At 33.8% G+C, this 16,066-nt stretch overlaps 1 protein-coding gene across 1 annotated transcript; it reads left to right on the top strand.

Annotated features, from left to right (window-relative positions):
• The first annotated feature begins 1,192 nt into the window (after positions 1–1,192).
• On the top strand, positions 1,193–8,944 carry dctn3 (dynactin 3 (p22)). The gene is made up of 7 exons (XM_037784156.1): positions 1,193–1,398; positions 4,447–4,531; positions 5,173–5,259; positions 5,562–5,645; positions 7,477–7,535; positions 7,626–7,685; positions 8,642–8,944. Exons 1-7 carry the CDS (start codon positions 1,297–1,299, stop codon positions 8,726–8,728), a joined length of 564 nt encoding a protein of 187 aa, XP_037640084.1. The 5' UTR covers positions 1,193–1,296; the 3' UTR covers positions 8,729–8,944.
• The last annotated feature ends 7,122 nt before the right edge of the window (positions 8,945–16,066 follow it).

Here is a 16,066-nt window from a genome sequence, read left to right on the forward strand (position 1 = left end):
CAGCCACTATACAGGGAAAGTTCATTTTTGTTTCTTCTGAACAACACTCACCCGTGACACAACACATCAATCAATCATACCTGACAACAACATTCACACAGAAAAAAAAATTAAAAATTAAAAAGTTAAAAATTAAAAATTGAAAATAGAAAGAAAAATTTAAATGTAAATGAAATGAAAAATAACTTCAACTGGAATTTAAAAACGCGTTTTTCTGCTTTCTGGCACAAAAGACAGGAACTGCAGTTATTTCATGATGATTACGGTTGTCAGTTGTGCCAACAACACAACATTAAACTTAAAAATAAAACATTATTAAAAATGTGAAAATGTGAAAATAAAAAATAAATATGAAAAAATAATAATAATACAAATGGAAAATAAAATCAAAAAAAAAGGAAAATAAAAAAAAAAAAAATTAAATGAAAAATAACTTAAAAATAAAACATTATTAAAAATGTGAAAATGTGAAAATAAAAAATAAAAAATAAATATGAAAAAAAAAATAATACAAATGGAAAGTAGAAAAAAAAAAAAAAAAACTTGAAAATAGAACATAATTAAAAATGTGAAAATGTGAAAATAAAAAATAAAAAATAAATATGAAAAAAAAAATAATACAAATGGAAAATAAAATAAAAAAAAAAAAATTAAATGAAAAATAACTTAAAAATAAAACATTAAAAATTGAAAATGTGAAAATGTGAAAATAAAAAATAAAAAATAAATATGAAAAAAAAAAAATAATACAAATGGAAAGTAGAAAAAAAAAAATTAAAAATAGAACATTATTATATAACATTAAACTTAAAAATAAAACATTAAAAATGTGAAAATGTGAAAAACCACAGCTGGCCACAAAGGACCTCACTGATTCTCAATCATGGATACATCAAAATGTAGAGAATACAACACAGGGATAGTATCCACAAATAAGTCATGAAATAATAATAAGAAGTAGAGAAAAAAATAAAACAAAACAAATTAAAATATATATATATACAGCTCTATATATATATATACATACTGTATATATATATATATACATATATACATACATACATACATATACACACATACACACATATATATATATAAATAGAAGAAAAATAACAGTTGTGTTTCTGTGTCAACCCTCTTAGTTGTTTTAAAGAAAGCCTGTACAGTGTCACAACAAACTAAACAGCAAACCTACTGCGTCATCAATATGCGACGTCGCTTGTGAATGACGTGTATTTCTGGGGCTGTTTGGTTGTTGCTGTTGTGTCCATCACTAGCTAGCTAGGAGCTTCAACAATGGAGACAAAACTGGAGACGGATAACCTGGAGATGCGTCTTCAGACGCTGGAGAGTCATATATACGGCGAGAGGAGAAATAAAAGTGGAAAACCCGTGAAGGTTGGTACAGAATAATGTTTTATTCTGATGATAATAAAGAAGATAGCTAGCTGTTAGCCTAGCTGAGCTAACGCCCTTTTTCATTGTTTTCACACTGGCTCTACAACAACACCTTTTATTTGACATTGTGACAGATAAGACAGTAACACATGTAGTATATATATATGTACCAGCTAAACATCTGCTAGGTTAGCTGCTTAGCTTTAATGGTGCTTATTTAAGAGATAGCAAGTTGGATAGATGGATGGAGAGATAGATATAAAGATAGATAGATAGATAAATAGATAGATATAAAGATATAAAGATAGATAGATAGATATAAAGATATAAAGATAGATAGATAGATATAAAGATATAAAGATAGATAGATAGATAGATATAAAGATATAAAGATAGATAGATAGATATAAAGATAGATAGATAGATAGATAGATATAAAGATAGATAGATAGGTATAAAGATAGATAGATAGATGGATAGATATAAATATAGATGGATGGATGGATGGATGGATGGATGGATGGATGGATGGATAGATAGTAACTTTATTGATGCAGAGGGAAATTCAAGTTTCCAGCATCACAGTTCCATAGTGCAAAACATGTTAGTAAAAAGGCAGTAAAAAGTTAGTAGTGCAAAGTACAAAAAAATATATACCAGATATATAAAAATACAAGGAGATGAAGAAAACTGTTAAAACTGAATATAGTGCAGGGGAACAGCTGTGATACACGACTATTAAAAAGTGCAGAAGAGACTGTTAAAAATGAGTGTAGTGCAGGGGAACTCCAGTAGCTTAGTCTATGAAGGTGCACTGTATGCATTATTAGCTGTCAGTAATGAGGCCATAACTGTGTTTTAGTCTTATTCATGACAGGAATGTAAACAACAAATGCCAAAGCCTCAAATATCTGTCTCAAATATCTGTCTCAAATTCGAGGTACTTGTACTTTACTTTGTTTATGTTTGTTTATTTATTTTGCACAATTTAAGGCTATACAACATAACAAAAATAAATAAATAAATCAATAATATTAAGAGCAGGAAGAGGCAACAAAAAACAACACTGCGTTTATCTGAAGCCTCTACCTGGAGACAAGATTAATATAAAGAAATAATATGACTACATAATAGTGATAACAAAACAATTAGGACTATATATATATATATATATATATATATTTGATAACAACAATAACAATACAGTTAATATATCAAAAAAGACAAATGTGTGTGTGTGTGTGTGTGTGTGTGTGTGTGTGTGTGTGTGTGTTCCGTGGAAGTGTATGGTTAGTGTTTGTGAGGAGGATATTGTTTAAATATCTATAAAGAGTTCTGGGCAATCGTAACCAAACAACATTGTGAGTGGGAAAAAATAAAAAAAACATAAAAACAGATACATGGACAACATGGGGAAAAGCAATTACAAAACAGTAGTCAAATGACCCTTTAAGCGACTTTTGAAACATTTGCCAGATGAACAGTTTATTGATAGATTTGAAAGGCTACTCCATAATTTACTACCCCTAAATCTTATAATAAACTGACCTCTACTATTGAGGAATTTAGGAGGATGAAGATCTAGAGATTGACTGGGTTGAATAAGAATGGACCTGAGAATTTGTTTTAAAATAGGTTTTGAACTGCTCAGGAATATTCCCACCAGAAAGTATCTTATAAATAAAAACACATAAATGAGTATTTTTCCATTTCATGTGACTTTAATCTTCTACTCCACTATATCTCAGAGGGTAATACTGTACATTTTACTCCACTACAATTGTCTGACAGCTCTCAGTTACTTTTCAGACTACTATTTTTCCCACACTTCCTGCCCAGTGAAAATCATGTATGTCGAAATTTATTGATTTTTAAATTTGAATGTTTCTGGTGAACTGAAGGATTAAGTGTCCCTTTTTAAGGGTTGAGACAATTTACTGTGTATGATGAGTACTTTTACTTTTAGTATGTAAGTCTTACATACTTTTCCTTAAGTAAGGTTTTGAATCCAGGACTTCTACTTGTAGTAAAGTATTTTCACAGTGTGGAAGTGCGATTACTTAAGTAAATGATCTGAATACTTCTTCCACCATTTACTAGGCATCAAAAACTAGGCATAGTATTAGCTCAATTAACTGTCACTATAAATCACACAATGCTGGCCACTTTTGTAGTCATTCAAACATGTTTTCCACCTGTTTAATATAATTGCACATTAACGTTAAGTATTGGTTTTGGACTCTTGGTCTGACAAAACAAGCAATTTGAAGACGCCACACTGGGTTCTGGGAACTTGATGGACTTTTCTCACTACGCACTACTACTTCAAATTATAGATCGATGGAATAGCTGAGGGATTTATTATCTATCACAAGCAAGTTTAAGTCTCTGAGGGTTGAGTTTGATACTGCACTGAAATTAACTGAAGTCACTGGTTTACAGGAATTTAGGAAATCTCATTTATCAATCTGAAATGATGGCGTATGCTTAAGTAATAATACAGTCAGCAAAAATCAAGTGTACATCTTATGTAGCAGATTGACTAAAAACGTGGTATGAACCTTTTGAGCCAATGAAAGGAGCGTATCATCAGAGCATCATATGATTTGATGAAGACCTTTAACTTACAAAGGGTGGCTTTGTTTTCTGGTAGATGTTGTATTTGCAGCGGTGGAGAAAGTGCCAGATGTTAGTGTTTTTATGTTTCTGATAGTTGACTGAAGTTGACTCTAAATTACAGGTATATACATATTGTTAACTAGTGCATATACTTATTCTAGATGTACTCCGAATGATACCTAAAAATGTCATACTGTAGAAAGTGAACAAATTAAAAAACATTATTTCATTGTGTTGCCCCATACTAGCTGGCTACAGTTTCTCCCTGCTACACTTGAACTTGAGATTTTGTGTTTTTGCACTGTATGTATAGTACCACATATTGCACAAAAATCCGCTCTGACACATTAATTAAATAAATCGTAATGACTTTCCCATACCCTTGTTAATCACTAACATTAAATCTAATCAATGTCCTTTGTCCTGCAGTGTGCTGAGTCGTTGGCCAGGATCCAGGCAGGTCTGACCAATACGGCCAATAAGAGAGAACGAGTGAAGATCCTGCACAAGAAGAGTGAGTAACACGCTGCGTTGTATCCATCCTGACAGCCTGGATTACAGCCGTGTTGTTACTGTTCTACAATAGGGATTTTTATTTCTTGGCATTTTGCCTTTATTTCCTGTATTTGATAGTCAGTGTAGAGATAGACCGGAAACGTGGGGAGAGGGAGGGAGGCCTGGAGTCGAACTGTGGACGTCTTCTTTATGTGGTATGCGCCTTAACAATTTGGCTACTGGGGCCCCGTGGATATTGAAATATTCAATGCTTGCAGGAATGTTTCTGTAGTCAGATTAAGGGTCTGAAATTAAGTGTTTTTCCTCACTTGCCACTGTGGCAGGTTACTGAACATTTCCACCGGCTACTCAATTTTTTTGTCTGCCACTTTTAAAATCTATATAGAAAGGGTTTGAATTGTAAACATTGATTCAGTGGTACCAGACAGTAGAGGAAGGAGGTTTAGTTAGGAATTGCTTTTTAAATGATATTGCTTAATATACTGTAAGGACAACATATCTATAAATATAAAATTGTACTGCCACAGCACAACATTTACCCTGCATTTGGCAGGTGGCAGGTGCTAATTTCATTCCCTGGTCAAATTTTAGACAGTGTTTGGTGAGTCTTTGATCATATTTATTGCTGTTGTGGTGCAGTTGAGGACCTGCTGAAGTACCTGGACCCCCAGTTCACCGACCACATCACTGTACCTGATGCTATGAAGCTGGAGTTCATTCTCGCTGGTAAGAACCAGAAGGACCCTGGGATAGATAAATGAAATAAAAGAATAACATATATTTACAACTGCAATCCAATTTATCTCAGAGAATTTCTTTATTTTAGACATTTATTATTCATTTATTGTATATGAGGCCATAAATTAGTTGTAATTTTTTATGTTTAATGCTATAAATGTAAAGTTCAATGTTGTCATATTGTATAATATGTAAGTTATGATATAAACAAGAATTATTTTATTGTAGAGAGACTAAAGGAGCAACTCGCATCTGATTCAGTACTTGCTGTTGTGTGTTTGTCTGCTCAGAGGAGGACTTCCTGCTTTCCCAGGCTGCTTTGCTGGAGCAGGTCAGCAACTTGCAGCCGCTGCTGGACAGCAACTACATCAGAGGTGAGTTTCACCTGGCAGGACAGTGAGCAAAGACAAAGCAACATCGGCTCTGTGTGGTTTTATCCCTGACAGCAAAGTAGGAAGGAGTTCATGTTGTTCACTGCTGTTTGACAGTCAAGTGTCAAGGATGGATTTTGCTGAAATTTGTTGGACATGTTAGCTTGTCTTTGTTTTTCTTTTTAAAGCTAAATCTATCAAATAATGTGTTCGTTTTGTATTAAATTTAAGCCTGGAAATGAAAGAGTAAATCTCAATTGATCTTAGAAATTCCTTTTTGTTGCTTTTTCATTTACAAAATACCGCCACTACTACCTTTAGTATCAGCCACTTCAAACACATTTTAAATGTCTTAAACAACGGTGATGCTTTTAATACCTTTTCTTTGGATGCAGTTTCCATCCACACAATATTCGTTGCATGTAGCGATGATAGCGTTGTCACATACAGCCACACATTCTGCTGCTTTTATCAGCAACATGTCGTTCATTGTGACTACTATAGTTTACATGATTTTAGGCTAGTTAAGTTGTTGTTATTGAATTGTAATTTTTATTTTTCAATAACCAGTGTTTTTTGCGACAGCATATTAGGGCCATTGTAGGTAGATACAAATAATAATTACAGAGCCAGGGGAGGGGGTTTTTATTTTGTGAAAAAAACAGAATTTCCGAGATTGACTTGGATATTCTCTGAGATTAAAGTGACACATTTGTGAAAAAAAACTCACAAATTTTGCGAGATTATAAAGTCATAAATTTACGAAAAGAAAATTGTGTGAGGCAAAGGTGTTGAAAAATACATATACACATTTTCTTTCGTGTTCTTAATGTGTTGTTTTATGAACATAAGTACTAATATTGTAGAAGTTACAGGAAAGTAGAGACAAACAACTTCTATAATGGAATACACAAAGGCGTGTGACTTTTATTTTTAACACTAAAAAACAACCATTGAGATGTTAATCTAAATAGACTGCGTTACCATAATTACAAACTGACACTTTTAACTGTCACTGTGTTAGTGAAGGGAAGGGAAACAACACAAAAAAGACACATAACATAACTGCTGTAGTTAAACCACAGATTATGGTGAATTACGTCTCTAGACTTTTTTGGGTAGAGGGACGTCTGGAATACCAGGTTGAGCCTGCTGCCCCCGCGACCGGCCCCAGATAAGAGGATGAGAATGGATGAATGGAGAGTCCGCTACAATATATAATGTATATAAAATAGTAATAACAATAATATATTTTGCACGTTACTGTAGTATCTAACGGTGGCATGAGTGTAATGAAGCTGATCCAATCTTGCAAAGTGAAGTGATGTGGTTCCTAAACAGAAATGCCCCACTATTTTTCATTAGCATGGTTTTGTACTCCACTATTTTCTGAGTTTTTTTCTCGTAGATTTACAACTTTATAATTTCACAAATTTCAGAGTTATTTTTCGCAAAAAAAATTGTTTTTCTTCGTAAATTTACCTCTTTAATCTCAGAGAATATCAGAGTTTTTTCTCGTTAATTTATTACTTTAATCTTCGAAATTCTGAGTTATTTTTCGTGATATATCCTCCTCTCCCGGCCCAGATTTTTGAATTTTTTTTACTTACAATGGCCTTAATACGGCTTCATAGTTTTTAGCCTCTATTGGTTGGATATAGAATACTGGATCTGTGTTTCTCCAGCTCCACACGTGTCCCTGACAGCATGCTAAATGTCTCTGTTCTAACATTTTGTCATGCTTTAGAGAAAAATGAATGTAACAATGTTTTTTATTTGAATTTCCATCCTTTTTAGTGAGTGCCTTTGTGTTTCTTTCCTTTTTTTCCCACAGATGTACCAGAACACGCCACCAAGCTTCAGCGCCTGTCACAGATTCACATCAAAGAGCAGGTAACCGCCCTCTCCCTCCGTCTCCATCTGCCTCTCTCTCTCCATCTCGTTAGGTTTCATCTGTTGACACAATGTTTGTCTCTTTTGCAGGACCAAACTGAGGCCCAGTCGCTGGAAGTGAAGAAGCTTTTTGAGGAATACAACAAAATGGTACGCTGTTATTTTCTTTTTTATGATTTTTTTTTTTATTTCCAATAAAATAAAAATTACCACTAGACAAAGTATTACACATAAAACCTGTTAAAGTTCTAAATGTCATGTCATTACAAATGTCTTCTTGTACTCTCTCATCTCTTGGGGGATAAAAGAGACAGAATAATAATATAAAGATACTTTAAATAATCAATTTTGCTTTTATGTTCCTAAACTTAATTTGTCTGGTAAACTGCTGATGTTTTGGATCCACCAGCCACTGCGGCAAATCAGAGAGAAATTTAGATTGCTGTTCAGGTTTTGTCTGGTGTCTCACCGACCTCTTGCTAACATAAGCCCCTTTCACACAACCTGTTCAAGGTGGAAAGGTTGCCCCGTTTTCCGGCAGAGATAGTCACAGAGCTGAGCCGATGTCTACGTGAAAGGGACAGTGGGCACGGCGGTACTGCACACACACACTAGACGCTGACGCTGTTGTGGTTACAATGTTCCGCCGCTTGAACAGTTGATCTACCAGCTGAAACTAAGGGGGTGCCACTCTGCGCCGCGCACACACCTGCGCAGACAGAAAAAAGCCAAACTGAACGTGCCATACACGTTTTACTGGTTACTACCAGGCGGATCTTGCAACGGTTAAAACAAGACAAAATATATTTTTTAAGTGAGTTAGTTAGATAGTTGCTTAAACTATTTGATTTGTTCATAACTGAATGACTATTAGAAAAATCTAAAATCAGGACCAATCCTTAGTGTTAAACGGCACGCCCCTTTTGCTCCTGTGATGCCGGCGTGCACACACCGGGGCGCCATTATGCCCCCATTGTTTCGTTCAGTGTGAAAACGCAAAACCGTAACGGCGGATCTTCTTTACGGCAGTACTGCGGAATCTCTGTGTGAAAGGGGCTATAAACTGCTGCTGCTCCACCCACTGACCCCTGACCTCTGATTGGCAGATGTTCCTGCTGTCGAAGCAGTTCACCCAATGGGACGAGACCCTGAGGAAGCTGGAGGAGACCAAGGGCATTCGGCCTGTAGAGTAACTACACACACACACTTCTGAGGAGGATGGTGATGATGATGAAGACTGCACTGTGGTGGGAGTTTTAGAGCTTTAGATGTTCATATGTAGCTTGTTCTTCCCCGATAAGTCAGAACAAAATGGATGACATTTCACTTTTTTTAACTGCTTATCAATGTATAACCAGAATTTAATTAAATCAGGCAATATAACATTAACTATGTTTACCTGCACAAAATATTCTGTTTTTTGCCCTTATTCTGAAAAGACAATATTCCTACTAAGCTGTTTACGTTGCTAGTGAACATGAATATTCCTCTAATATTCCCGTTTACATGCGGCCGTGCATACTCAGATTAACGTAACTGGTGGCGAACACAGCCTCCCTCTTTCATTCCTTCAGCCATGTTCTTGAAAATGTTAGCGTTGTGATATTTGCACATTTCCAAAAAACGGTTAATATCCAAGCCTTTCATAATGTTTAACAGTAGGTGTGTTTCTCCTTCCAACCAGAAATGTGGGCTTCTCTTTTGGGCATGCATCTCTGCAAACTGTCGGCAAGTTGGTTTGTGTTCAACGCACAGAGCTGGCCGTAAACAGGCAAGAGGCCGTGTGTCACAAACTGACATAAAAACCCAATTGAGACGCATATTCTGAATGTGCTGTATACATGTCCAAAGTATGCTCCTAAAACCGGAATAATATCAGCATATCCCACATGTCTTAATCAGAAAATGCTCCGTTCAGAATAAGGCCTAATTCAGAATATCCAAAATGAATATGCTGTTTACATAACCCGTATCAAATTCACAATATTGTCATATTCTGAATCATAGTGGAATATTAATATGCATGTAAACGTAGTTAATGGTACCCTGATTGCCTCATTCCTTGATGTTGTTGGTTTTAAAAAATGTTCCAACCCAGGAAATGCAGTTGTTGCAAATGAAAAATCTTATTAGGACTGGCAGAGATGTAAAATGTAAAGGAGCTCATGTGACTCTTCATCAGTCATCTGGAGGAACTCGCTCCCATCACGTGACGTGTGGCTCAGACAGCTCGGAGATGCTGCTGGTATTTATTTTCAGACAAAAGAGCTGTTTATGCCTGTGTATTGACTGCTTCCCTACTGCAACCAGTCACAAGACTTGTTGTCCTGCCCTTCACTCATTCACACACACACACACACACACACATACACAAACACACATATCCTCTTCAAGGCTTTAGATTTTCCCTCTGGATGCCTCCTGACATGATTTGTAAATCAGCTTCATTATTCTTTCCAATATTCTGGTTTTAAAATGTTCTATATGTCTCCTGTCATACAACATGACTGTGGTTAATACAATAAATATTATTACTTTATTCTTTGACTTCTCCAGTGTGTGTGATGTCTGTCATGTAACAGTAAACTGTTCAACGCTGCAGACAGATTCAAGGTGAGCCTTTGTAGACAGCAGTATTGATTAAAATGGAAGGGTATCTGTAAAAGATGCGACTGAATCGCCTCCTGTGTAGACACGCTGTTACACCCTGTTCTGAAATAAGTAATGCTTGGGGGATGACAAGTTACCATCCTGTTTTCAACCCCAGTTCAGAATAAAAAACACTGACTGCTTTGTAAATTGAGCCTTGTTCCTTATTTGACTCATGAATGTCTGAATAGTTTACATTTCATGACAGTAAAGCCATTTGTCACACCAGCAGGGACAATAAAACACCCATTGTGCTTGCTCATGTTTTTTTATTTCAAATAAGACTTCATGTAACATAAGAGCAGAAGTGAACAAGGCAGGCTGAGAGGGTTGGTTGATGGAATACTTCTTAGTCACTAGTGGGGTTCAACTCGCACGTTGTACTTTCTCTTACGTACTTCACCATATCTTTTGTATTGACTCTCCAGTTATTAATACAGCGGCCCTCACCAGTCAGGTTGAACTATAAACAAAACAAAAGTGATTAAGTTCATTGTGACCTTGCTGACAGGTAAATACATTGCTATCTCAAAAGATATGTAATATCCATGTTTTTTTTAAATTAGTTTTCAGTTGCCTTGAATTTCTCAAAAACAGAATAAACATAAACATCCTCCAGTTCATTTTCTATTTGTTGTTGCTCCTGAGATGATAATCACGTCACATAAAGGACAACATCAATTGCTTGCAAGCTATGTGTGGTTCGATATAAATAATACACTTAATACTGTCAGCAGAATGTGTTAGAACTATTCCATAACTGCTCTTTGCAAATTTTTTATAATTTCAATATACAGCTCTCATTAGATCAACTCGGCTTTAAACTCAAAGCATCAACAGTGAGTTGGAAGAAAATTTGGAGTAGAAATATTTCAACTCATGCGTAACATAAAAGTTGTTTGCTTGTCGTCTTGCGGACAAACCTGACAAAACATGAATTTAGACTTTACAAATAAACATTAATATGTTGTTAATGCGGCATCATTTTGATCTGTTTATTGCAATTAAATCACAGCACAATCTGTTTATTTTGGTTGAGCTTTGGTTGTAACTTGATGAATTGTGTCATGCTATTGCAAACAGACAAGGCATTAGCCAAAATGCTGATGGGCCACTGTTGAATCTTACCTGCAGTGCTACCTTCACTCCATAACGCACATAGGTAGCAAGGTGTTCACAGTTGTTGCCCACGAGTACATACATTCCACAATCTTTATATTTTTCGTTGATGCGGATCGTTATTTCTTCATCAGATCCTTTCTTGTACGCCTTTCCTGTCTTGGTATCGTTGTATCCATCGAGGTAATTGGCCACCTTAGGTTCCTCAGCGGGGTTGAGTTGAGAGAAAGGACAGTGTGGAGAAGTCACTTCTATAACCAGGAAACAAACTGTCAGAGGTACAGTATATAAACATTTACCATAAATGTGTACTTCTTTCTGTCTGATTAGCTCTTTTCTTGTTTTTAAGAAAACAATAACATGCTGATGTTTGGCAGATGTTTCCCATGTTCACATCTTAGCATCCTAGCATTTGCTAATTAGCACAACTGAGTGGGATTATAATGTCATTAGCTTTGCAGATAAATATTGCACAAATTAAAAATTAAAATCGCCACTCTTCTGCCTCTGTCTATGAAACTGAAACATTTTATTTGTATCCATAATAGAACAGGGATTTTTTTTTTTTTACCTTGCAACTTTCCTCAAAAACTACAGTTTCTGGACTCTCAGTAAAAACACAGGCCAGTCGCACAGCAGTTTGTGAAATAGTCACGCAATTTAATGTATTGATTTGTGAATATAGACACAAATTTCACTTTTCTTTCGTGATGGTCCGCACAAAATCAATTTGTATGTAATCCATGTAATTGTGAACTGGGAAGTATAAAGAGCAGCGAGCGCCACGTTGCGGTGTTATTTTAATCCAAACTGTGATCTTTTCCTAAACCTAACTAAGTAGTTTTGTTGTCTAAACCTAACCAAGTCGATCTTTTCCTAAGCCTAACTAAGTAGTTTTACTTTGAACAAACTGGAGCAGAAATTCACTCGTGTGTAACGTGTTGCTAGACATTTGTAGCAAAACGCACGAAAACGATGTTGTTAAAAGTCATGCTGAACGTCACAATAAAAAGGGAAATTCATGTCTTTGTACACAAATCAAATTGATTCAATTTCGTGACTATTTTATGAACTGCCGTGAGACTGTGTTGCAGCCGAAAACGACACACACATGCTAAACTGCTAATCAACTAATAATGTTTCTCACTCAGCTGGTGGATATTTCAGTACATGATTGTTGATATGTCCCCTCGTTATACCAAGTTGTGGAGCATGACAAAAGCACCTTCAGTACACAGTATGTACTGTGTGGTGAAGATTTCGTCAAAGTGTCTAATAGGGTTTTTCGGTGCTGATGGTCTAACATCTGAGGTTTGTTTTACTGTTGCTGATTGAGAAAAGTGTTACTGCATTTTCCAGTTTGTAAGCACACTTACTTAAACGTTCAAATATGTTGTCTCCTTCTTCTTTAGCAGTAAAGTTTTTGTCGCCCACATAAACAGTGTGTCAACAACACAACTTAAAACTTAAAAAAAAAACATTATAAAAAATGTTAAAATGTTAAAACAAAAAAATAAAAAATAAATATGAAAAATAAATAAAAAATAAAATAAAAAATATGAAAAATAAATAAAAAATAAAAAAAATAAAAATGGAAAATAGAAAAAAAAATTTAAAAAAAGATGAAATAAAAAATAACTTCAACTGGAATTTAAAACAGGTTTTGCTGCTCTCTGGCACAAAAGAGAGGAACTGCAGTTGTTTCATGATTACGGCTGTCAGTTGTGCCAACAACACAATTTAAAACTTAAAAATAAAACATTATTAAAAATGTTAAAATAAAAAAAATAAAAAATAAATATGAAATATTAATAAAAAATAAAAAATAAATATAAAAAATAAATAAAAATTAAATAAGAAAAGTAAATAATAAATAAAAAAATTAAAAATAAATATGAAAAATAAATTAAAAATTAAAAATTAAAAAATAAATGAAACAACAAATACGCGTTTTGCTGCTCTCTGGCACAAAAGAGAGGAACTGCAGTTATTTCATGATTACGGCTGTCAGTTGTGCCAAACTGTGTAAAACTTAAAAATAAAACATTATTAAAAATGTTAAAATAAATTAAAAAAAAAATTTTAAAAAATATATGAAAAATAAATTAAAAAATAAATAAAATAAAATGGAAAATAGAAAAAAATAAAATGAAATAAAAAATAACTTCAACTGGAATTTAAAAACACGTTTTGCTGCTCTCTAGCACAAAAGAGAGGAACTGCAGTTATTTCATGATTACGGCTGTCAGTTGAATAAACAACACAACTTAAAACTTAAAAATAAAACATTATTAAAAATGTTAAAATGTTAAAATAAAAAAAATAAAAATTAAAAATAAAAAAATAAATAAGAAATAAATATGACAAATAAATAAAAAATTAAAAAATAAAAATGGAAAATAGAAAATAAATAAAAAAATAAATGAATTAAAAAATAACTTCAACTGGAATTTAAAAACGCGTTTTGCTTCTCAGGCACAAAAGAGAGGAACTGCAGTTATTTCATGATGGTTATGGCTGTCAGTTGTGCCAACAACACAACATTAAACTTAAAAATAAAACATTATTAAAAATGTTAAAATAAAAAAATAAAAAAAATATATGAAAAATAAATTAAAAAAACCCTAACCCTATGGTAAAGATTTCGTCAAAGTGTCTAATAGGGTTTTTCGGTGCTGATGGTCTAACATCTGAGGTTTGTTTTACTGTTGCTCTCACTGTAAGATTGAGAAAAGTGTTACTGCATTTTCCAGTTTGTAAGCACACTTACTTAAACGTTCAAATATGTTGTTTCCTTCTTCTTTACCAGTAAAGTTTTTGTCGCCCACATAAACAGCAAAGTGCATGTAGGAAGTACCTGCAGGTCCACACCTCGGTTTGAAAGAAATTATATCTCCAAACTCGAACTGTGAATGGAAGAGATGCATGTTACTAATTTAACATTTAAGTTCTAGAAGAACACCACAATCCAACTGAAGTGAAATGCAAAGGGAAAATTGTGCATAAATAAATTAATATATTTTCAAAAGATATAAAATAAACAAAAAAAATAAGTGCAAAAATAAATAATTAAAAAAAACATAAATGCAAAACTAAATGAATAAATGTAAAATCAAAAAATATATATATTAGATAAATTAAAAGGGACAATTAAACAGAAGAGTAAATAAATAAGGGAATTAATACATACATACATAAAAAAAGCAAATTCAAACAGAAATATCAATTAATGTCACATTTATTAATTAATTAATGGCAAAATTTATTTTGAATATTATTTTTGCTACATTAAATGACTATTTATTTATTTATCAAGTCATTTAATTATTCATTCATTTATTTATCATTCATTCATTTATTTTTTATTTCGGCAGGTTCCGTCCTCCATAGTAAATAACTTACTCCATTAGTGTCGACTGTGAGCACCGCCTGGAGGATCAGAGCCACCAAGATCAGGTTCCTCATCGTTCCAGCAGTGAAGGACTGTGATGAACACGTAACAGTTAATTAATGTAAGATATTCTTTCACTAAACTCATTTGATTTCACAAGTAAAGCATTTTCTAAAATTCCTAAAGAGTCAGATGTCATGCACCAAAGGTAGTAAATATTCTAGATAAGAATGACAGACACAACATTGACTCAAAATGTTTAGACATCCCACTGAATTTAAAGATTCAAGAAATTAAACTTTTTTTTTAATCTGAAATTAGTTCTGAATGCAGAGAAGAATATATAAATATATGTTATTCTCTAGAGCCAGAGATATTGTGGACAATAGTTTAGTATAGAAAAAGTATATTACCACTCTTAATGGACTTAGTATTGACAGGGTCTCAGAGTAAAAATATCTTGGTATCTGGCTGGACCCAAAACATACGTTTAAATTTCACGTTGACACACTTGTCAGCAAGCTATGACAAAAAATTGGATACTTGCACAGAAACAGAGCTAATTTACCTATTTTCAGTAGGAAGCGCCATTCAGTTTATCACTGCCCCTGAGATTTATTACTGGTGACAGTTATTCTACTCATCATTGCATTTTGTATGAAAAGGTCGGGTGGGCCTCTCTAACAGTAAGACATTATAATCATTTTTTAAATTTATTTATAAAGCCCTTGATGGCAACTTGCCATCATACTGTACATCATGTCCTTATTAAATTGGCCCCATAGTCATACTCATTTTTTTAGAAAACAACCTTGAAACATATGAATTGTGAACTCCATATATTTTGAAGATAACTACAGGTGAACAGGATAAAAAAAATTAATAGGTATCACCATGAAATTTCACCAGTTGATTACTGACATTAAGACTATGCAAGTTTTCTGACATGTGACGTTTAAATATGCAGATGAGGCATTATCTAATGGTAACTTTTGGTGAACTTAAGAGAAAAAGTAGTGAAATAAACACCTACATGTGTATTTTGGATGTTTTTTTCCACTAGTCTGAAAGAACACATGTTATGAGAGAAAAATAGCCCAAAATCTCAAAATTGACCAGTACACATGAAACAATGTTTTTGCCTGGGGTATCTCGCCTTAAAACAATTTTTACTGTCTGTCATTATAACGCAGAGTTTACCAACAGCTCAGTTAGAATTCAGTGCAAGGAAATTTCTTCCAAGCTTGTTTCAGAGGTCTTACCTTCTTCGGTGAGACGGAGGAAGCCCGTTGGAGCAGAGGAAGGCATCTCCTTATATACAATTCAGAACAATACACCTGCTAACATTATCTCCTTATTCAGCCCACGTGTG

Source organism: Sebastes umbrosus, chromosome 11, assembly GCF_015220745.1.
Source record: "Sebastes umbrosus isolate fSebUmb1 chromosome 11, fSebUmb1.pri, whole genome shotgun sequence".
In the NCBI taxonomy this organism is placed as follows: Eukaryota; Metazoa; Chordata; class Actinopteri; order Perciformes; family Sebastidae; genus Sebastes; species Sebastes umbrosus.